Source organism: Loxodonta africana, chromosome 4, assembly GCF_030014295.1.
Source record: "Loxodonta africana isolate mLoxAfr1 chromosome 4, mLoxAfr1.hap2, whole genome shotgun sequence".
Lineage (NCBI taxonomy): Eukaryota > Metazoa > Chordata > Mammalia > Proboscidea > Elephantidae > Loxodonta > Loxodonta africana.
The window spans coordinates 29,230,532-29,254,686 of record NC_087345.1 but is presented as its reverse complement, the minus strand read 5'-3'; the positions used below and the strand labels follow the sequence as shown (position 1 = coordinate 29,254,686).

General features: G+C 38.5%; 1 protein-coding gene across 3 annotated transcripts in view; it reads left to right on the top strand.

The window, feature by feature from the left end:
• CHPT1 (choline phosphotransferase 1) overlaps positions 1-24,155 on the top strand; it is a 40,698-nt gene that overhangs the window by 8,349 nt on the left and 8,194 nt on the right. For 2 of the 3 annotated variants that reach the window (XR_010321717.1, XM_064283687.1), the window contains exons 2-4: positions 8,725-8,872; positions 9,104-9,245; positions 23,315-23,399. Coding sequence is in view for 2 of the 3 variants with exons in the window: in XM_064283687.1 (XP_064139757.1) it covers positions 8,725-8,872; positions 9,104-9,245; positions 23,315-23,399 (375 nt within the window). In the remaining variant the exon portion in view is untranslated. Of the gene's footprint in view, positions 1-5,690; positions 5,742-8,724; positions 8,873-9,103; positions 9,246-23,314; positions 23,400-24,155 lie in introns of those variants that run through there. The other variant, XM_023538843.2, reaches the window with a different exon arrangement.

Genomic DNA, 24,155 nt, shown 5'->3' with positions numbered 1-24,155 from the left:
TATTTCCATCACGTTTCCTTTGAGGGCACTTCCTGCAAACGAGAATGAAGGAAGAGGAAAATTTGTTTATTTTTATTGTACACTTTAGGTGAAAGTTTATAGCTCAAGTTAATCTCTCATACAGATTTTTTATACGCATATTGTGTTATGATGCCAGCTGCAATCCCTACAATGTGGATAGCACACTCCCCCTTTCTATGCCCATCCATCCAGCTCCTGTCCAGGTAGAGGAAAATTTTTAAAATGAAGTAAAACCTAATTTTGGAAAATATTTTAAATTTTACAACTAAGGAGGAAAGTACGTATTCTTATATGTTGGAAAAACACAGGTGTTTTCTAAATTATCATTTAATTTTATGAAGTACCAGTAGCCGTCAAATTGATTCCAGCTCTTGGAGACCCCATGTGTGTCAGAAAGGGACTGCTCCATAGGGTTTTCAATGGTTGATTTTTCAGAGGTAAAGTGATTATTTTATTGAAGCATTGTTTACAGCAAAAGAAGGGAATTATCACTTTAAATGGAATAAAATAGAATATTACCATAATTCAATTTTCATTTGGTAGCTAAATTGATAAAGTAATTTAGTTTCCATCAATCTTACGATGAATAACATACATTTATATGATTATGAAGATAGGAATTTCCATATAAATAAGAGTTCAAGGTGGAAAACCTCTATTCCATAAGAATTTTCCACTTGTTTCTATTTTTAATTATAGATTAAAGATCTTAAAAAATTAATGACTGTTATGAATCTTGATCAAAAGGGGAAACATATAGAACAGGATTTCAAATTCCCATGGAATCCAGATTTTCTGGAGCCATGGACTGGATGAACCCTCGAAACTATTGCCCTGAAATAATCTTTAAACCTTAAACCGAAAATATCCCCCAAAGTCACCTTAAAACCTAACAGTAGTTTAGCTTAACTAGTAAAGAATATCTACCTTGAACATTATGCTTTCTTACGATCTACCCTACCGTATTTTTATGCAAATACCACACATGTTCTATGTTTGTCTGCCAGCCACACCCTCCCTCTGGGAGATTTTCGTAAGTGTGCTGTGCTGATTTTTTTTCAGAAACATATCTACATGGGATCAAATTGACATCAGCAATTCAAAAGATGAGATAGGAAACTTAGGGAGCAGTGAGTTTATGTTAATGGGGAAGAACAACTCAGAAAAGGAGGGTGAGAATGGCTGCACAACTTGAAGAACGTAATCAGTGTCACTAAATTGTACACGTAGAAACTGTTGAATTGTATGTTGTGTGTATATTCTCAACAACAAAGTATAAAAAAACTTAGTGTTATTTGAAGAAATGGCAGACCACGTTTCTGAAACCATGCAGCATCCCTTCCCTTGTTGAAATCTTTATCTAAGGAAGGTGATTTCAGAGCTTTGCATTTTTAACTTGTTTCTGCCACCTGTGAAATAATTTAAAACCAAGGAAACTATACCAAAGAAATAGAGGTGTTATAAAGTCATGAAAACCATCATTATGTAATTTCTTATATTTGTTTGCTTGAGATACCAGTGATCTAATGAGCATGCTTGGTACAACAGAAAAGCTATATGTTTGCAAAGGCTGCTTTAACACTGAAAAATAAATATTTGTAGAAGGTGTATTTTTTAAGTGATAAAGTTTGGAATATAGTAAGTGGAGATAAGTATGCTGGTGTCCTTTGATTTTTTCCTAGGTGAAGCTTAGTGAAGAAAGAGGCTTATCAGGTGGTCCTCAGAGGAGGTGGAATTTCAGTACTTGGCTGAATTGCGTGAGAAGAGTTTTAAAAAGGGAACGGCACTTTCTCAGTGGTGTAACTGGATTGATGGCAGATTTTTAAAAAACTAGGGGTCGTGATTGATTCTTAGTAATTATTTTATTTTCTGGAATAAACTTACATAACAACCTTTTGCAAGCTCATGTAAGAATCATCATTAGGGACATATTTAAATTTTGTACTGTGCAGTCATTAAAAAGGATGACGTGTAGATCTTTATGTTTAACCTGGAAAGATTTCTATGATATATTGTTAAATTCTGATCTTAAAGGATATAGTAGATACTGTAACAACTATATAATTAAAATTTTTAAGTTTTAGGAACTTAATATTACCTGGGGAACCCAGGTGGTGTAGTGGTTAAGAGCTATGACTCCTAACCAAATGGTCAGTAGTTCCAATCCACCAGGCACTCCTTGGAAATGCTGTGCTCTGTCCTGTAGGGTTGCTATGAGTCGGAATCGACTCGATGGCAACAGAACAGCTAATGTTACCTGGAGTAATTTAATTCCTACTTTTTGGAAGAGATTCCTTCTGTAGAATATATTGTTCATTACTTTATCATTCATAATCCAAGCCCAATTTTTTTTATCCTTACACGTAAAAGTTTTGACATTAAGTTCTCATGAAAACTAGAGTTGTCAGGGCAGCTCTGTATAGCCTGCTTCTTTCGGGAGTCTCTTCTGTAATTATTGTACCCTTTTTGAGAAGACTCCTAGAAGGAAGATGTCCTGCTGTGCCTGGCGGTAGAGGGGGACATGTAGGGTTAGTGAGGTGGATTCCCATGGTTTTCTCTGATGATGCATCATAAATACCATAAGAAAAGCTGAATGTGTTCTGCGCGATAACAGGTTAAAAGAGAAGTTGAAAAATTGCAAACTGCCTGTCTTAGTTATCTAGTGCTGCTGTAACAGAAATACCACAAGTGGATGGCTTTAACAAACAAATTTATTATCTTACAGTTTAGGCGGCAAGAAGTCAATTCAGGGTGCCAGCTCCTGGGGAAGGCTTTTTCTCTCTGTCACTTCTGGGGGAAGGTCCTTGTCATCAGACTTCCCCTGGTCTAGAAGCTTCTCAGCACAGGGACCCCAGATTCAAAGGACGCACCCTGCTCCTAGCACTTCTTTCTTGGTGGTGATGAGGTCTCTCTCATCTCTGTTCAATTTTCTCTTTTATATCTTAAAAGAGATTGACTCAAGACACAACCTAATCCCGTAGATTGAGTCCTGCCTCATTAATGTAACTGCCTCTAATCCTGCCTCATTAACATCATAGAGGTTAAGGATTTGCAACGCATGGAATAATCACATCAGATCACAAAACGGTGGAGAACCACACAACACTGGGAATCATGGCCTACGTAACCAAGCTGACGCACATTTTGCGGGGACACAATCCAATCCATAACACTGCCTGATAGCTTCTAGGTGGAAATGGAGGTGGAGACAGCAGGGAGAAGGAGAAAGTAGGTCAGGCTACTGAGACCTGGAAAAGTCTGGAAAAGGTGTGAATAGGGATAGGCCTAGGGCATATGACTGTGCCTTTCAGGGTTTAAGGGGAAGGAGGCCTCATGGGGCACAAAGCCATTTCCTGTAGCTCACTGTCACTTGAAATTGTGTCTTTAGAGCAGGGAAGTGCTTCTCCACAGGTTTGAGGCAAAATAGGTAGCTTGTGAAGTAAGAATTCAGGTGAGAAGCTCCACCCAGTCAGTGTAGTTTGTGGCATGGCCCATCACACTTCATAGCACAAGCCACAAGACTGGGTTTGATTCCTGGACCCTAGCTGCTTGATTTGATGTGAATTACCACACCTCCCTAAGTTTCACTTTGTTGTTTTTTTTTTTCACTTCTATGTTTAATAAAAAGAACGTGATGATAGCTGCCCTGCCTCTGTGAGTTGCTATATCAAATTAAATAATGCATTCGAAATGTCCTTTGTACATAGCTACACTGTTTTTAAGATAATGCTGTTTATTACCTTTCCAATTTTATCTTTTGTAATTCCCTTTGGATCTTCTGTTTCAAGAAAATGGATGTCACTGACTCATGAATAAGCCTTTCAGCTTCAGGCCCCTACCTTGGTTTTTGCTTACACTTCCTCTCCCCTTGCCTTTTTCTCTATTTAAATTTTAAACCTTAACTCCTCTGACATCCTAATGAAGTAGTTTTAAGCTAGTGGACCAGTCTTCATTGCCTTTTTCCAAATGAGGGGCAGGATGTAATTTCAGGCAGGGTGTACCCACCACTGTGGTGTCAAGGAGTAACAACAGAAGTTAACTGCCCTGACCTTTAGACTTGCCTTAGGCCAGTCTCTCAGAGGAGAGGCCAAATTTAAGCTTTTAATGAGGACCTTTGGAACCGCTTGAGAAGCTGCAGATGTTCAGTATAGAAAGTTGCTGTACATAGAGGGAGAAATGGAGATTCCTCAGATAGATGATTTACCCCCAGAAGTTACCATTTGAGGGAAGAGTATTTGACAGAAAATAGATGATGAGAAGAAAAATGACATTTTTATGTTGTCAAGTCAATTCTGACTCAGAGGGACCCTACAGGACAGAGTAGAATTGCCCCATAGGGTTTCTTAGGCTGTAATCTTGATGGGAACAGATCTGCTGGTGGGTTCCAGCTGCCAACTTTTCAGTTAGCGGTTGAGCATTTAACCATTGTGCTGCCAGGACTCCATCTGACGTTATATATCATTCCAGAAATTTTAGTAATTTCAGACATCTAATTTTACATATATTTGAAATATAGAAAAATAAGTAACAATTTGCTAGTGTGAAAAGGGTTAACAGGACTGTTCTCTATAAAACACTTTTGGATTCTTTCAAAAAATTCTAGGTTTTTAAAAAATTTTTGTACTGTATTGATGGTTTCTCAGTTCTTTGCTTTTTAGCCCTTTATTCAATTGCTTCATAGTTTCAAAATAAATCTTTAAAATTACGCTGATCAAAATGAAATGTGACATTTTATATTCATGTTCATACTTGGATTTATTCTATTCTTAAATTATTTCTAATTTATACTCCTCTTCTTTTAAATGAAACCCCTAGATGGCACAAACAGTTAAGCACTTGACTACTAACTGAACCACCAGGTTCAAATCCAGTCAGAGGTGCCTCAGAAGAAAGGCCTGGCAGTCTACTTCCTAAAAGTCACAGCGATTGGAAACCCTATGCGCAGTTCTAGCCTGAAACACATGGGGCGACTGGCTTTATTGCTGTCATTTTAAATAGCTTAAATAAAGCCCTTTATTAAGCAATTAGCATCAGAATCATTAGTACTGAGCATTTATAACAAACAATGAAACTTTTGTTAAAATTAGTTCAAAGTAAATTTCTATTTACTGAGAAAGACTGAGAAATGGGGTATTCAGGTTATTTGGAATTTACAGAATTACGTAAACCCTATGTAAGTTGGTATTTTAAAAAATTATATTTGTCACTAAAAGAATGCAAAACAAAATGTAATGACAATCACTAACCCTTAATTGAGCACTTACTGTGTAGGAGACTGTGTAAAGTGCTATCTAAGAAGTTTTCTATTAGGTACAATAATAGATATTCACATTACAAATGAGGTAACCAAGGCTTGAGGTTAAGTAAATTGCCCAAGGTCACCTGTCTTTTAATAAGTGACAGAACCAAGGACTCAAACATGATCTAACTTCAAAACCCTACTCCTAACCATTTTGCCACACTACCTCTCTAAGATGTATAATTCTAAGTTGAACATTCTCTTTCAACATTTTAGAAATGTTTTCTGCTTCCTTCTGGCAGCTACGGTTTCTGATGAGAAATTCAGTCATTTGAATTGTTCCCCTATACGTAATGTGTCATTTTTCTGTCTGCCTTCAAGACTTTTTGTTTTCGTGTTTGCAGAACTTTGATTATGCTGTCTCAGGGCGTGGATTTCTCAGGGCATGTGGCATTTGGGGTTCACTGAACTTTTTGAATCTGTAAGTTAATGTCTTGTGCTAATTTTGAGAAGTTTTCAGGCATTATTTCTTCAAATATTTTTTCTGCACCATACTCATTCCCCTCTCTTTTTGGAATGCAGTGACCTGAATGTTAGAAATTTTGCTATCCTAACACAGATTCCTGAGGCTCTGTGTATTTATTTATTTTTAATATTTTTTTCTCTCTTTTGTTCCAGTTAGATAATTTCTTTTGGTCTGTAAGTTTACTGACCTTTTCCTGTCTTCTATTTCACTGTAATTTTATTTCAGTTGTAATTTTCGATCCTAAAATTCCCATATGGTTCTTCTTTATATCCTCTGTCTTTCCTGAGACTTCTGTCTTCTCATTCACCTGAAAAGTGTTTGCCCTTTCTTATGGGAGCAATTTTATAGTAGCTGATGTAAAGTCTTTGTCAGATAATTCCAACATTGGCATTGTTGTCTTTAACCCTGTGAGTTGAGATTTTCCTGGTTCTTTGTATTCTGAGTAATTTTGCCTTTGTGTACTGGGCATTTTGAATATTTTATTAGGAGTCTCTGAGTTTTGGTTAAATCCAGTAGAGAATGTTGATATTTTTCTTTACCAGGCAATCAACTCAGTTTGAGCTGTGAGTTCTGACCAGCTTCCTACGGGTTGTGGTTTTAATGTCCGTCTTGTTTGCACAGTACTATTTTGGATCCGCCCCACGCGTGTACCACATTTTGCTCGGTCTGAGACCTGGGTGGTGGTCTGTCTCTTAGTTCAGTTCTCATAGTCTTCTATGCTGTTTAGCATCATATCTCTGCATGCTCCTTACTGGCCTGAGCCTAGGAGTTCATAAACAACATGATGGGGCTGCTTTCCTGAGCTCTTCCCTATCTGTGGTCTCCCTAGTACTTTCCAGAACTAGAAAACTTCCTGTGGAGCTCCCGCTGTCTGCAACCACATCCACTTTGTGTTTCAGTTCCATTTTAATATTTGCTCTAGAATTTTCAATATATGTACGACAGAGTAGAATTGCCCCATGTGGTTTCCACAGAGTGGCTGGTGGATTCGAACTGCTGACCTTTTGGTTAGCAGCCAAACACTTAACCGCTGTGCCACCAGGGCCCCTACTTTATCTTGGTGTGTCTTAAATAATGTTATACCACATCCAGTATAGTGTACGTACCTCACAACAGTATACTTCCATTACTTCCTTCCTGTCCTTTGTGCTGTTATTGTCGTATATTTTACATGTTATAAATTCCACAACCTGCTGTTACTATTTTTTGCTTTAAATAGCTAATTTTTTTAAAGAGTTTTTAAAATCAGAAAAATTGTCTCTATATTTACCCACTTATTTACCGTTTCCAGCATGTTTCATTTCGTGGTATTCAGTTTCCATCTGATGTACTTTCTCTTCTCTCTAGAACTTCACTAACCTTTCTTTATAGAGCAGATCTGCTGGTGTTGAATTGTTTCAGCTTGTTTCTCTGAAGCCTTCATTTTATGGCTTGCAGAATTTCTAATAAGTCTGATATCTTTATTATCTTTGTGTTTCTCTATGTAATGTTTCTTTTTTTTCTGCCTTATTTTAAGATTTTTTTCTTTATCATTTGTTTTTAGCAATTTAATTATGATATACCTTGGTGGGTGTCTTAGTTATCTAGTGCTGCTGTAACAGAAAGAACATAAGTGTGTGGCTTTAACAAACAGAAATTTATTTTCTCACAGGAGACTGGAAGTCCAAATTCAGGGTGCTGGCTCTAGGGAAGGCTTTCTCTCTCTGTAGGCTCTGGAGGAAGGTCCTTGTCTCTCCTGAGCGTCTCCTCCTGGGTGATCTTCATGTGGCTTGGCAGTTTCTCTTCCCTTATCTCTGCTTCTTTCCCTTGCTTGCTTAATCTTTTTTGTATCTTAAAAGAGATTGACTTAAGCCACACCCTACACGAATCCTGTCTCATTAACATCACAAAGACAACTCATTCCCAAATGGGATTTTACCCACAGGCATAAAACCCCAAAAAACCAAACCCACTGCCTTCGAGTCGATTTGGACTCATAGCCACCCTATATAGAGGTTAGGATTTGTAATACATATTTGGAGGGACACAATCCGTAACAGTGGGTTTTTTTTGTTTTATGTTTATTCTGCTTGGGGTTTGTTGAGCTTCATGGGTATGTGATTTATAGTTTTCATCAAAATTTGGAAAATTTTTTAGCAGTTATTTCTTGTCTTTTTCATGTTCTGTTCTCTCATCTCCAGTTACATGTGTTAGACTGCTTTCTGTCGTATGCCTGTTCAATTATTTATAGTCTTTTCTTTCCGTGTATCATTTTGAATAGTTTCCATTGTCAGTTTGCAAGTTCCCTGATCTTTTCTTCTGCAGTGTCTAATATACTTTTAATCTCATCCAGTATATTTTACATTTCAGATATTTTTCATTTCTAGAAGTTTCATTAGAGTCTTTTCTTCCATTTCTCTTCTCATAATTTTCATGTTTTTCTCTGCCTTCTTGATCATACAGAGCATATTTTTAATAGCTATTTTAATGTCCTTGCCTGCGAATTCCACTATCGCTGTCATTTCTGAATGGGAAAGTAAATCTGGACCCTGGTACTCTCATCATGACTGGGAATCAGGGGTCTACAGTTTCTGTTTAGAGTCTTTTTTTCTTAGCAAAGACTTAGTGAACTATTTCCAATCTAGTACCATTTGAGAAGTATTAGATCAAGAGAGCCATGGAGTAGGAATCAAGATCAGGGGCCAGTCCTTGCTCAGCTATGTTAATGCTGTGCTTCTTTCTCTCAATATAAACTTCTGTGGTCCTCTACCCAGATTACTTTGAGCATGTCGTATGATTTCTCAGTTCTCACCTGTAGAATGAGGGTTAGCATACTGGGGTGATCTAAAAGTGTGAAAACAAGAAAATGTGTTAATTGGTTCTGAGAGGTTGAGCTGTTTTCAAACAGAAGCTAATTTGTTATCACTTAACAGTCTTTATTGTCTACATTTGTTTTTAGGCACCATACTGGACATACCTTTTATGTGCCCTGGGACTCTTTATCTATCAGTCACTGGATGCTATTGATGGGAAACAAGCCAGAAGAACAAATTCTTGTTCTCCTTTAGGGGAACTCTTTGACCATGGCTGTGACTCTCTTTCCACAGGTAAACTAGTGAAGTTTTTGCTGTAGCCTTTGTTGTACAGATAGCTTAAAAACTAAAACTAAATCATGCATTGGGAACAATTTGCAGTGTGTTTAAAAAGTATATTCAAGAATTTACTTTTTAAGTGTACTTTATATTAATGCCACTAAAACTCTGTTTCTAAACAGTACAGGCAAATGTATCATTAATGTTTTCTAACTCTTAATGGGTCTTACACCTCGTTTCTTTCAGTATTTATGGCACTTGGAGCTTCAATTGCTGTTCGCTTAGGAACCCATCCTGACTGGTTGTTTTTCTGCTCATTTATTGGAATGTTCATGTTTTATTGTGCTCACTGGCAGACTTATGTTTCAGGCGTGTTGAGGTTCGGAAAGTAAGTATGCTTTTGTAAGTTGTAATTTTAAAAATGTAATTGAATTTATTTTCACAATCTGTTATGCTTCAACTATCCATAAAAGGGAGACAAAGCAGAAATCGATAAATTACCTTTTAATTTATCGTAGCATCCATAAATGCTACATTTAACTCTTTTAGGTATTCTGTATGTTATAATTCGATAAAAATTTTATTACTTTTCTCCCCATCTGCAGCTTACTCAGTAGTCCAGGAGTATAACAGTCATGAGAAAAATAAAAATGAGGGACCTGAATTATATAGAAAAAGGGTTGTTGTTGTTGTTGTTAGGTGCCACCGAGTCGGTTCCGACTCATAGCAACCCTGTGCACAACAGAACGAAACGCTGCCTGATCCTGCAACATCCTTACAATCGTTGTTATGCTTAAGCTCATTGTTGCAGCCACTGTGTCAATCCACCTCGCTGAGGGTCTTCCTCTTTTCCGCTGACCCTGTACTCTGCCAAGCATGATGTCCTTCTCCAGGGACTGATCCCTCCTGACAACATGTCCAAAGTATGTAAGACGCAGTCTTGCCATCCTTGCCTCTAAGGAGCATTCTGGCCGCACTTCTTCTAAGACAGATTTCTTCGTTCTTTTGACAGTCCATGGTATATTCAATATTCTTCGCCAACACCACAATTCAAAGGCGTCAACTCTTCTTCGGTCTTCCTTATTCATTCTCCAGCTTTCACATGCATATGATGCGATTGAAAATACCATGGCTCGGGTCAGGTGCACCTTAGTCTTCAGGGTGACATCTTTGCTCTTCAACACTTTGAAGAGGTCCTTTGCACCAGATTCGCCCAATGCAATGCGTCTTTTAATTTCTTGACTGCTGCTTCCATGGCTGTTGATTGTGGATCCAAGTAAAATGAAATCCTTGACAACTTCAGTCTTTTCTCCATTTATCATGATGTTGCTCATTGGACCAGTTGTGAGGATTTTTGTTTTCTTTATGTTGAGGTGTAATCCATACTGAAGGCTGTGGTCTTTGATCTTCATTAGTAAGTGCTTCAAGTCCTTTTCACTTTCAGCAAGCAAGGTTGTGTCATCTGTATGATGCAGGTTGTTAATGAGTCTTCCTCCAATCTTGATGCCCTGTTCTTCTTCATATAGTCCAGCTTCTCGGATTATTTGTTCAGCATACAGATTGAATAGGTATGGTGAAAGAATACAACCCTGACACACACCTTTCCTGACTTTAAACCAATCAGTATATCCCCTTGTTCTGTCCGAACAACTGCCTCTTGATCTATCTAAAGGTTCCTCATGAGCACAATTAAGTGTTCTGGAATTCCCATTCTTCGCAATGTTATCCATAGTTTGTTATGATCCACACAGCCGAATGCCTTTGCATAATCAATAAAACACAGGTAAATATCCTTCTGGTATTCTCTGCTTTCAGCCAGGATCCACCTGACATCAGCAATGATATCCCTGGTTCCATGTCCTCTTCTGAAACCAGCCTGAATTTCTGGCAGTTCCCTGTCGATATACTGCTGCAGCCATTTTTGAATGATCTTCAGCAGAATTTTGCTTGCGTGTGATATTAATGATATTGTTCTATAATTTCCACATTTGGTTGGATCGCCTTTCTTGGGAATAGGTATAAATATGGATCTCTTCCAATCGGTTGGCTAGGAAGCTGTCTTCCATATGTCTTGGCATAGAGGAATGAGCACCTCCAGCACTGCATGTGTTTGTTGAAACATCTCAATTGATATTGCATTAATTCCTGGAGCCTTGTTTTTTGCCAGTGCCATCAGAGCAGCTTGGACTTCTTTCAGTACCATCGGTTCCTGATCATATGCCACCTCTTGAAATGGTTGAATATCGACTAATTCTTTTTGGTATGACTCTGTGTATTCCTTCCATCTTCTTTTGATGCTTCCTGCATCATATAATATTTTCCCCATGGAATCCTTCAGTATTGCAACTTGAGGCTTGAATTTTTTCTTCAGTTCTTTCAGCTTGAGAAACGCCAAGCATGTTCTTCCCTTTGGGTTTTCCATGTCCAGCTCTTTGCACATGTCATTATAATACTCTACTTTGTCTTCTGGTGCTGCCCTTTGAAATCTTCTGTTCAGTTCTTTTTACTTCATGAATTCTTCCTTTCGCTTTAGCTGCTCAACACTCAAGAGCAAGTTTCAGAGTCTCCTCTGACATCCACCTTGGTCTTTTCTTTCTTTCCTGTCTTTTCAGTGACCTCTTGCTTTATTCATGGATGATGTCATTCCACAACTCGTCTGGTCTTCGGTCACTAGTGTTCAGTGCGTCAAATCTATTCTTGACATGGTCTCTAAATTCAGGTGGGATATACTCAAGGTCATATTTTGGGTCTCGTGGACTTGCTCTGATTTTCTTCAGTTTCAGCTTGAACTTGCATATGAGCAATTGATGGTCTGTTCCACAGTCGGCCCCTGGCCTTGTTCTGACTGATATTGAGCTTTTCCATTGTCTCTTTCCACAGATGTAATCAATTTGATTTCTGTGTGTTCCATCTGGTGAGGTCCATGTGTATCGTCACCATCTATGTTGGTGAAAGAAGGTATTTGCAATGAAGAAGTCGTTGGTTTTGCAAAATTCTATCATTCGATCTCTGGCATTGTTTCTGTCACCAAGGCCATATTTTCCAACTACTGATCCTTCTTCTTTGTTTCCAACTTTCACATTCCAATCGCCAGTAATTATCAATGCATCTTGATTTCATGTTCAATCAATTTCAGACTGCAGCACCTGATAAAAATCTTCTATTTCTTCATCTTTGGCGCTAGTGGTTGGTGCATAAATTTGAATAATAGTCGTATTTACTGGTCTTAGGCATATGGATATTATCCTATCACTGACAGCGTTGTACTTCAGTATAGATCTTGAAACGTTCTTTTTGACGATGAATGCAACACCATTCCTCTTCGAGTTGTCATTTCCAGCATAGTAGACTATATGATTGTCCAATTCAAAATGGCCAATACGGTCCATTTTAGCTCACTAATCCCTAGGATATCGATGTTTGTGCATTCCATTTCATTTTTGATGATTTCCGATTTTCCTAGATTCATACTTCGTACATTCCAGGTTCCGATTATTAATGGATGTCTGCAGCTGTTTCTTCTCATTTTGAGTTGTGCCACATTAGCAAATGAAGGTCCGGAAAGCTTTACTCCAGCCACGTCATTAAGGTTGACTCTACTTTGAGGAGGCAGCTCTTCCCCAGTTGTCTTTTGAATACCTTCCAACCTGGGGGGCTCATCTTCCAGCACTATATCAGACAATGTTCTGCTGCTATCATAAGGTTTTCACTGGCTAGTGCTTTTCAGAGGTAGACTGCCAGGTCCTTCTTCCTAGTCTTTGTTAGTCTGGAAGCTCAGCTGAAACCTGTCCTCCATGGGTGACCCTGCTGGTATCTGAATACTGGTGGCATAGCTTCCAGCATCACAGCAACACACAAGCCCCCACAGTATGACAAACTAACAGACACGTGGGGGAGAAAAAGGGTATGCAGTACTTAAATAAGCAGCAGTTAACTTGTTTAATAAAATGATGGGATATGGCATCTAAAGGCCCTTTTCTGAGCAAGTCTTCATGTGCTCAAAAAGGGGAATCCCCTTGACACCAGTCCCAACCATAGGTAATTGTGAGAACGCTCAGCTATGGTGGACAGTTGATAAGATAATGTGAAAGCACCTTGTAAATACTAGAGGTAAACATGAGTTGATATGTATGTCTTTGGTGCCTCTTTCTTAGATTGTTGTTGTATGCTGTTAATTCCAACTATAACAACCCTATATGACATAGTAGAACTGCCCCATAATGTTTCCTAGGTCATAATCTTTATGGGAGTAGATGGCCAGGTCTTTTCTTCCACGGAGAGGCTGGTGGGTTTGAACCACTGATCTTTAGGTTAGCAGCTGAGCACTTAACCATTGTGCCACCAGAGCCCCCCTTTCTTTTACCAGGAAATAGTGCACAAAGCAGGGCTTTGAACAGGTTTGTCCAAGTTCAAACCCCGGCTGAGAACTTGCACTTCACCCCCACCCACCCCCCAAAAAACCTGTTGCCATACAGTTGATTCCGACTCATAGCGACCCTATACGACAGAGCAGAACTGCCCCATAGGGTTTCCAAAGAGCAGCTGGTGGAATAGAACTGTTGACCTTTTGGTTAGCAGCCAGAGCTCTTAACCACTGTGCCACCAGGGCTCCCATTACACCCCAGGTATACTGAATTAGAATCTATATTTCAACAAGATCCCCAAGTTATTCTTATGTACCGTAAATTTTGGGAACCACTGCTCTGCAAATGGTTCTCAGAATTGGTCCCTAATCAGCAGCATCAGCATCACTTGTTAGACTTGCAAAATCTCAGTAGGGGTTCAGACCAGAACCAACTGGTTCGAGGCCCTAGCACAAAGTAGGAACACTCTTCTCTGTTCCTGTTTCCTCTATATCTCCCTCTCTGCCTGATCATTTAAGAACTTTCTGCCATTTGCTTGTTCTCGGCTTTCTTTTTGGTACATAGGGGAAATAGTACCTCTGGAAAAAAAAATCTCTGGTAATAGCAAATGGCAAGAAAAGCTCAAAACTAGGGTGAGTTTAGCAAAGGAAAGGCTTTAGCCAATTTTTCACGTTTATTCTAAATTATGGAATAATTACAGCTACCACCTATAGAGTGCTTGCACATCTCAGGCACCCTGCTCAGTGCTTTATATGTATTATCTCATTTATTCCTCACGTAACGCTGTAAGAGTACACATGAGGCTGAGAGTTTTGGTTGCTTTCTTATACTGCTAATATGTGGTAGAGCTAGGATTAAACTCAGGTCTATTTGACTCCAGACCAAACACTGTTAACAGCTGCTGTTCAGTACCGTGGGAAGGATACAGTATACATTCTAGATATAGCTCCTGCTTTTTTTAGGAACTATATAGTACACAGTATTAAAGAAAAGAGATTAACTTCTGTGACATTGCTAATACAGTCCATAAACAAGTGTAAAATGGCTTGGTTTAGGTTTGCATAATTACTGAAGAAATCCCAAGTAAAGAGAAGGTAATTGTAGGCTGCATTAATTTTGTCAGGAGCCAAGGATGAAAAAGGCTAGCTAAAAGTTCAACGCAGCCATGTAAAATTAAGTATCTGACCCTATTTATAGATTAAGATATGCTAACGTGAAAAGCAGGTTTGCAAAGTCCAGTGTCTTCTGATTTGCTGAACTGGCTATAGTAAACGGGAGTACTATAATACTGCAGTATTCAGTTGCTGTTGTTATTTAATGATTAACATTTCACCTTTTTGGCTTCTAATGTCATTAAAAATCTTTCCAAAATGAATTAGTTCACACCTGGCATAGTTGTAAATATTACATTCATTTGCTTTTTATCGAGAGCCTAATATGTGCTCAGAACTGGGGATCCAAAGATGAGTCGCCTGTGAGTAGGAGTATGCCAGGCAGACTGGGGTGAAAGCATACTAGGCAAAAGCATGAGAAAAGTACCGAGAACGCTAGGGGAATGGCTGTCATGGTTGAACACCAAGCACGTAGGGGAGTGGAAGAGATCCTCCAGTGCCCCAGAGGGTCAGCCATTTAAATACTAGCTCTTTGGCAGATGTCCTAAGCAGTATACTTGTCACTTTTCCAAAGTGAAAATACCATGGTGGATTGAGTAGGATAGATTAATGGTTCAATTCACACTACAAAACTGCAATACCCATTGCCACTGAGTTGATTCTGACTCTTAGTGACCCTGTAAAACAGAGTAGAACTGCCCCGTAGGGTTTCCAAGGAGCAGCTGGCAGATTCGAACTGCCAGCATTTTGTTTATCAGCAGCCGAGCTCTTAACCACTGTGCCACCAGGGCCTGGCAACACTACAACGGAGACATCAGCCAAACCCCTGGAAGTGCTTACAGACTGGGCTAGTGTCTCAGATGGGCTTCCTGAAAATCTGTCAATTATTTTAGAGGTTTTACTTTTATAATATTCATAGAATTGGAATACAGACGTATGAAACCTGGCTGAACAGTTTCAAGATATACTTAGAAGTTTGTTTTTTATGAATAAATTCTTGGTTTAAGGCTGTTTACATGGCTTCTTTTTTTTCTAGAAGACTGAAGAAAAAATATGCCAAATTAGGGTTTGCTTAGTTGGGGTAAAGATTTTATGTAAAATTTTACTTATATTACTATATTTCTACTACTTAATTTTTCTTCAATTTTCAGAACGCTTTACATTTATTTGGAAACCCTGGTGGCGTAGTGGTTAAGAGCTATGACTGCTAACCAAAAGGTCGGCGGTTCAGATCCACCAGCCACTCCTTGGAAACTCTATGGGCAGTTCTACTCTGTCTTCTAGGGTTGCTATGAGTCGGAATCAACTTGATGGCAACGGGTTTGGTTTTTGGTTGGTTTACATTTATATGTTAGTCAATATTGATTCTGCTTTAAGCCTACTTAAAAGCACAGGCTCTGGAATCAGACTGGATAGAATCAAATTCTAGCTCCAGCATACCAGTTGTGTGACCTTAAATAAGTTGTTTAACCTTAATTTCTTTATCTGTAAAATGGGGATACAGTACAACCTGTGAAAGCCAGAACCTGTGTAACACAGACACCTGTCAGAGAAGGAGAATTCAGGTATTTTCCATTAATAGAGAGTGATAGAAAAGTGGTAAGATTGCACCCTTTTAAAGGTAGAAAACTTGATAGACCCAGAAAAACAAGGCAGTCCTGTGAAGTTCTGGCTCTCACAGGTTTCTCAGTAACTGTCATAATTGTCTCAAAGGGCTATGGTAAAGATTAAAAAATGTTGTAAGTTGTAAAGGACTTAGTACAGAATCTAGAGCATAGAAGTACTCAGAAAAGTTATTATTATGCCATATGTTTTTATTTTAATTCAGCTTCTTTTGTATGTTTACTTCCTCATGAGTGAAATTAAAACTTACTAAAAATAGAAAAACAGGTGTCTTATATAGTAACTCATTCCATAAGGAAATAAGCATACAGAAGAAATTGAATTAGGATAAATTTGAGAATGAATAGTCAACAATAATTTGAATGATTTTTTTGAATAGTGATACAATATTTATACATTTGAATACTTTTGAAATATTTATTGAGCGTTCACTGTAAGCCAGGCTCTGTTTTAAGTGCTGAGGTAACAAGAGTTAACAGAACACAAAAATCTCTGCTTCCATAGAGCGTACATTCTAAAATGGAAAGCAGTCAGTAAAACAAGTAAAGTACTGCATAGCATGGTAGATGGTGGTAAGTGCAGTGCGTCAAGAACTGTACAGTGACTAGGATCTCACCCTACTCATAGGCTAACTAGCAAGCTTGTTACTGTTTCATGGATGCTGGCAGAAGACATCAAACACTTGGGTCAGAGGCAGAGGATGACTTCATTATTCATGGCAAATGCAGTGGGCAGAGCTTCATGTTTGTGCTAGGTCCCCACATCCCCCAAGTCCCATGGGAGCCAGGCTGGTGGGCCTACTTGGGCCCACATGCAGTGGGTTGCATTGCAGGAGAGGAACACTGAGAAGTCTATTGCTTTAAAGCAAGTGGAAGCAAGCCTACTCTTTATCTGGGGGGAAATGTTATACCATCCTTCAAGGTTGCTCACTGCAAACACAAACCTGAGAAATGGCCCAGGTAACAGAGATCAGGACCTTGGCTTCTTGGCATACCTGGCAAGAATGTACAGGGACGTCCAGGGCCCATGGCAGATTTTCTTGCCTAAGATTCTGAAGAAATACTAAGCAAGGCAGGAGGAGAGTGACTGTTTGAATAACTTCTATTTTAATTTTGAGTATAAAATACTGTCCTACACATGAGACTGTGGGCAGCTCCTGTCTGGAGGCAAGATGAGAAGGCAGAGGGGGTCAGGAGCTGGTTGAATGGACACAGGAAATACAGGGTGGAGAGAAGGAGTATGCTGTCACACTGTAGGGGGAGCAACTAGGGTCACATAACAATGTGTGTAAAAAGTTTTTGTATAAGAAACTGATTTGAATTGTAAACTTTCACATAAAGCACAAAAAAAAAAAAAAGCCAGATGTAAATTAAAAAGGAAAAAATACTGTCCTACACTGCTCCATAGAACAGAAATAGTGTTCTATTTGACTGGAGAATATTTTGTTATGTTTTATCTTTTGAAAATATGTAGATTTCAGTACAAATGTGAATTTGTTACCCTGAATTAGACACTTTAATCCACTATTTTTCAGGGATTCTAACCAGTTCAAACTGGTTCAGTGAGGGCTGGCAAAGTGAAACTGGAAGAGACCCAAATTTTTAAAGCTTGGGCAATCCAATATAATCAGAACGGGGAAAATTATGGGTCGAAGCCCTGGAATAGGTGACTTGGAAGAGGCGTAATGAGCACATTCAGGAGCCTGCTTTATCAGATTGGATTATTGGCAGGACTATGGGGAGCGAAAGACATTCAAAGTGGTGCAGTCAGCTGCCATCTTTGAGTGGGGCACTGCTGCTTCCCACTCTGCAAAATCTGTTGGGCAAGGGCTTTGGTTGCTACACAATAGGTATGCTGCACTTGTTAACAGTGAGATTAATTTTCTAGCAGGGCTTTGACCCGTAATTTTTGCCGTTTCAGTTATGGTTCCAGTTCACCCAAATTAAAAAAATTTGGGTCTATTTCGGGTTTTGCTTCCTCAGCCATGACTGAACCAGGAAGAACTGTTTCAAAACTCTGCTATTTTTAACCATAATCTTCAACTGTTAAAGATTGTTTTTAGCTAATCAGTGACACATCAGTTGGTATTTTTCTTGGCCCAGTTAGTGGGAAGATTTATAGGGTTATAGTTAAAATCCGTCCCTGCATTTACGCTTGTCATGTGAGATAAGACATTATTTATAGCATGTTTGTCCCATGTAGCCAAGGGCCTTGTGTAATTCAGTAGCACAAACAATGCTTTAAAAGCTTAATTTTAAGATCTAAACCAAGTATTTTTATCTTGAGTCCAATGTTAACTTCTATTTTGTGGTATTTTGCTATTTACGTGTGAATATTCAGACATGGTGTTAGCTTTCCTTTCAAAAACATGAGGATTTCCACACAGTATTAGATCCACAATGCAACAAACATGGTATTCAATCACTTAGGTAGACTTCTGTAGACCAGTACTTCTCAAACTACTGTTAAAGGACTAGTTTTTTTTTTTTTTCAATCCAACATAGACTATTAACATGCAATAAAAAAACAAAAACAAATAAAAATGTTGTTGTCGTTTGGTGCCGTTGAGTTGGTTCCGACTCATAGCGACCCTATGCACAACAGAACAAAACACTGCCTGGTCCTGCGGCATCCTTACAGTCGTTATTATGCTTGAGCTCATTGTTGTAGCCACTGTGTCAATCCACCTTGTTGAGGGTCTTCCTCTTTTCTGCTGACGCTGTACTCTGCCAAGCATGATGTCCTTCTCCAGGGACTCATCCCTCCTGACAACATGTCCAAAGTATGTAAGATGCAGTCTCGCCATCCTTGCTTCTAAGGAGCATTCTGGTTGTACTTCTTCTAAGACAGATTTGTTCGTTCTTTTGGCAGTCCGTGGTTCGCCAACACCACAATTCAAAGGCGTCAACTCTTCTTCGGTCTTCCTTATTGTCCAGCTTTCACATGCATATGATGCGATTGAAAATACCATGGCTTGGGTCAAGTGCACCTTAGTCTTCAGGATGACATCTTTGCTCTTCAACACTTTGAAGAGGTCCTTTGCAGCAGATTTACCCAATGCAATGCGTCTTTTGATCTCCTGACTGCTGCTTCCATGGCTATTGATTGTGGATCCAAGTAAAATGAAATCCTTGACAACTTCAATCTTTTCTCCATTTATCATGATGTTGCTCATTGGACCAGTTGTGAAGATTTTTGTTTTATGTTGAGATGTAATCCATACTGAAGGTTGTGGTCTTTGATCTTCATTAGTAAGTGCTTCAAGTTCTGTTCACTTTCAGTAAGCAAGGTTGTATCATCTGTATAACGCAGGTTGTTATTAAGTCTTCCTCCAATCCTGACGCCCCATTCTTCTTCTTATAGTCCAGCTTCTTGTATTATTTGTTCAGCATACAGATTGAATAGGTATGGTGAAAGAATACAACCCAAACGCACACCTTTCCTGATTTTAAACCAATCAGTATACCCTTGTTCTGTCTGAACAGCTGCCCCTTGATCTATCCAAAGGATCCTCATGAGCACAATTTTCTTGAATTCCCATTGTTCGCAATGTCATCTGTAATGATCCACACAGTTGAATGCCTTTGCATAATCAATAAAACACAGGTAAACATCCTTCTGGTATTCTCTGCTTTCAGCCAGGATCCATCTGACATCAGCAATGATATCCCTGGTTCCACATCCTCTTCTGAAACTGGCCTGAATTTCTGGCAGTTCCCTGTTGATATACTGCTGCAGCTGTATTTGAATGATCTTCAGCAAAATTTTGCTTGCGTGTGATATTAATGATATTGTTCTATAATTTCCACATTCGTTTGGATCACCTCTCTTGGGAATAGGCATAAATATGGATCTCTTCCAGTCAGTTGGCCAGGAAGCTGTCTTCCATATTTCTTGGTGTAGATGAATGAGCACCGCCAGCAGTGCATCCGTTTGTTGAAACGTCTCAATTGATATTCCATCAATTCCTGGAGCCTTGTTTTTTGCCAATGCCTTCAGAGCAGCTTGGACTTCTTCCTTCAGTACCATCGGTTCCCGATCATATGTCACCTCTTGAAATGGTTGAATATCGACTAATTCTTTTTGGTATAATGACTCTGTGGATTCCTTCCATCTTCTTTTGATGCTTCCTGTGTCATTTCATATTTTCCCCATAGAATCCTTCACTGTTGCAACTCGAGGCTTGAATTTTTTCTTCAGTTCTTTCAGCTTGAGAAACACTGGGTGTGTTCTTCCCTTTTGGTTTTCTATCTCCAGCTTTTTGGACATGTCATTATGATACTTTACTTTGTCTTCTAGAGAGGCCCTTTGAAATCTGTTCAGTTCTTTTACTTGATCAGTTTTTCCTTTTGCTTTAGCTGCTCGATGTTCGAGAGCAAGTTTCAGAGTCTCCTCTGATATCTATCTTGGTCTTTTCTTTCTTTCCTGTCTTTTCAATGACCTCGTGCTTTCTTCATGGATGATGTCCTTGATGTCATTCCACAATTTGTCTGGTCTTCGGTCACTAGTGTTCAGTGTGTCAAATGTATTCTTCAGGTGGTCTCTAAATTCAAGCGGGATATACTCAAGGTCGTATTTTGGCTCTCGTGGACTTGCCCTGATTTCCTTCAGTTTCGGCTTGCACTTTAATATGAGCAATTGATGGTCTGTTCCACAGTCAGCCCCTGGCCTTATTCTGACTGATGATACTGAGCTTTTCCATTGTCTCTTTCTACAGATGTAGTCAATTTGACTTATAAAAATATAGTCCCCAGTATTTAATTAGATTCAGCAGACGGAAAATTCCTCGATCAAATTGCCATAAAATTTCTAAATGCTTACTCAGTATTTATACTTAACTCTTTGCAGACTACTAACAAACCTTGTACCCCTTTGAATGCTTTTGGCTCCTAGCCCAAAGGTCAGCAGTTCGAATCTTCCAGCCACTCCTTGGAAACCCTGTGTGCCAGTTCTGCTCTGTCCTGTAGGATTACTATGAGTTGGAATCAGCTCAACAGCAATGGGTTTGATTTTTGTTTATTGTAGATTGTCCTTGATGGTAGCAGCCTGGGGAGTTAGGATACACCCACACTATATCCCCAATATCCATATTTCTTGCATTTTTAAAGCCCATTTTAAACCCGTTTTTTAAAAACTTAGACCCATTAATGAGTTCCCTAAGTTTTTGAATTGTTAGAGAAGTCTTCTGTTTGTCTTTCATATCTTTCAAACTTTAACTGCTGCTTTTTTTTCACAATTAGAGTATTTAAGAATTTGGTGAGTGATTCCATCCTTACTCTTCTCATAACCTTCATAATTTTATAGATTTTTATGACATCCTCTCAGCTTTCTTTTTTCAGACCAAGAATTATAATCTATTTAGTTTATTCTTAAAAAGCATAGAGAATGCAGCTGTGAGTTTGATTTAAAGACTGTAGTATGAGTGATGCATATGTGAAACCAAGATTCTTAGTTCAATCCACGTATGTGTCACTTAGTTTCAATTAGAGAAAGTTTCTTTTGTAATCCCTGTCAACTTTCCTAGTTGCTAATACCCTGTGAAAATTGTGGATTACCTAATGTAAATCTGCCACTATTACTGTAAAACAGACTGCAAAACTCTGAAAATGGGTCAAAATATAATAGGGAGTGTTGGCTCTGTCATTTTTCTCTAGCAGTATTCCAATACAGGCCTGCAAAATTTTTTATTTCCCTCTCCAATAAACAGGAATAGTCTCTAGCTCTAAGACATACAATAGAATCTCAGTAAATGTTAGTAATTTTCCCCCTTACCCTCCACAAAGTACCACACATTGTATTATGTTAACCTTTTTCAACTAACTTGACTGTTTTCCATGCAGCCTGGAGGCTTTGGTTTGCCTGCCACTCACTGATCTTGCAAATACTGGATGTGTTTATTCATAATTTGCTTTTATTTGTGGGTTAATGCTGAGTTCACCTTTTTCTCCTAACAAGAAGTCTTTTCTTCCATATCTGGTTTTATTTTATTACCTGATCCCTACATTTCTTATATTTGCAGAGCAGTTATGTATTCCTCTAGCATCTAAAGGCTCCTAGGGCATCCAAACAGATGTAAAGTAGGGAGACAGATGTAAAGATCTGGAGCTCAGAAAAAGCAATGTGGATTGGAGATACGAATATAGAGGTCAATAACATATAGATAAGTTTTAAGTATAGATAAATTGTTCAGAGAATATAAAAGAAGAAAAGATGGAGTTCTGGAAAGCAGTAGCATTTAAGATATGGGGGAAGAAGGAGTATAGGAAAAAGCCTGAGAAGAGCTTCCAGAAGGTAGGGGAATGAGTAGAGAACATGGGATACATCAAAACGTAGCAAAGCATTTCAAGAAAGAGGGCGTGATCGGCATTTTAAATACTGCAGAAAAGTTAAGTGAGATAAATTACCGAAATGTATTCTTTAGATTTGACAAATTCAGAGTCACTGTTTACCCTAAAATGTTTTAGCATAACAAAGGGGCCAAAAGCCAGACTACAATAGATTAAGTAGGTAAATACAAAAACCAAACCCACTGCCATCAAACAGATCCCGACTCCCAGTGACCCTACAGTACAGAGTAGAACTGCCCCATAGGGTTTCCGAGAAGCGCGTGGTGCATTCAAACTGCTGACCTTTTGGTTAGCAGCCGCAGTTCTTAACCACTACACTATTTAGGGTTTCTGGAAATAGAAGGAAATTACAAATATAAACTATTTTTCAGTTAGTTTATGGATGAAAGGATGAAGAGAGGTGCCAGTAGCTTCAGGCATTGCAGACTAAAGTGACCAATGTTGGATAGTGGGGTTTTTTGTGAAAAACTTAAGCATGTTTATGTATCAAAGGAGACATGTCTGTGGAGACCAAAAAACTGTAGTGACTGATTAAGAGCTTAAAGAAGACTATTGGGATTTTCCCTACTTTTTAAGTGAAATTGACTTGGGAGTGTTTAAGAATTTGCCTTAAGTCCTATGGTTGTTTTTATAATTTTTTCCTTATTACAAGAGTAACATATGATTGCTTAAATACAAAATTTCAAACTTTACAGAAGTATGTAAGTACAAAGTAGAAGTCTTCTGTAATCTTAGTGATAATTGCTGTTAGTAATTTGATGTATGCTGTACAAGCTTTTTCCCTCTTCACATGCTCATGTTTACCTGTATGTGAGTGTATGTTGTTTCACAGCCTTTTTCACTTAACAGTGTAGTCAGATGATAATGATGGAACGAAAGGTAAAAATAAACTCAGCCTATAGAGATTTCTACATCTTTAGTGTTTTTTTTTAGTGTTTAATAGATAATTAACTAACCTCCATATTCAGGAATTTATTTACAGACACTTTATTCTATGTCCTTCCTCTTTAGAGTGGATGTAACTGAAATTCAGGTAGCTTTAATAATCGTCTTTGTGTTGTCTACATTTGGAGGAGCAACAATGTGGGACTACACGGTAAATCTGAATATTTATATTTCTTTTAAGTACTTTACAAATATTTAGAAAAAATATTACTTTTCTTCAAAAATACCTGCATTTAATATTCATCTAATTTCTTAACCTTTCTCCTTCATTTTATAATTCTGTTATCCTGTGTACCTCATTACGGCATTTCCCTGTATACCTCATTATGGTGTTTCCCCTGTGTACCTCGTTACGGCATTTCCCCTGTGCAGGAATGTATCATATTACCACAGCAGCAAATGACCACCATTTCCCTGATACAAAATTAAATACACTAGTTGAACTACCTTTTCCAGGCCAAAGTTTGTCTCATGAAATACTTAAAAAAATAAATCTAGTAAGGTATTTTACATGTGAAACTTGTCTCTCAATATTAGGAAAGAAAAGCTGCTAGTTTGCACCTTTCATAAACCACTATGAGGTGAAGATTCCCATATTAAGGAATGTTTTTATTTTCTGCTTGGTTTGGGACCTCAGTATTTTGATAAAAAGGTGGTTCGTAGGAGGCCACTGTCACAAATTCGAGCTTTGCATAGGAAGAAAGTTCATGAAGAAAAAACTAAAGTCCACAACACTGGTTAACTGACTCAGCTTCATGCCCATAACGTTGAGAATAACAATGAGGATAATATCAATAGCCAACAAGTGGTATTTATTCAACACTTATTGTGTACCTAACATTTCACCGTCAGTGTTTCACCTGACACGTAGAACAAGCCTTTGAAATAGATACTATCATTATTCTGT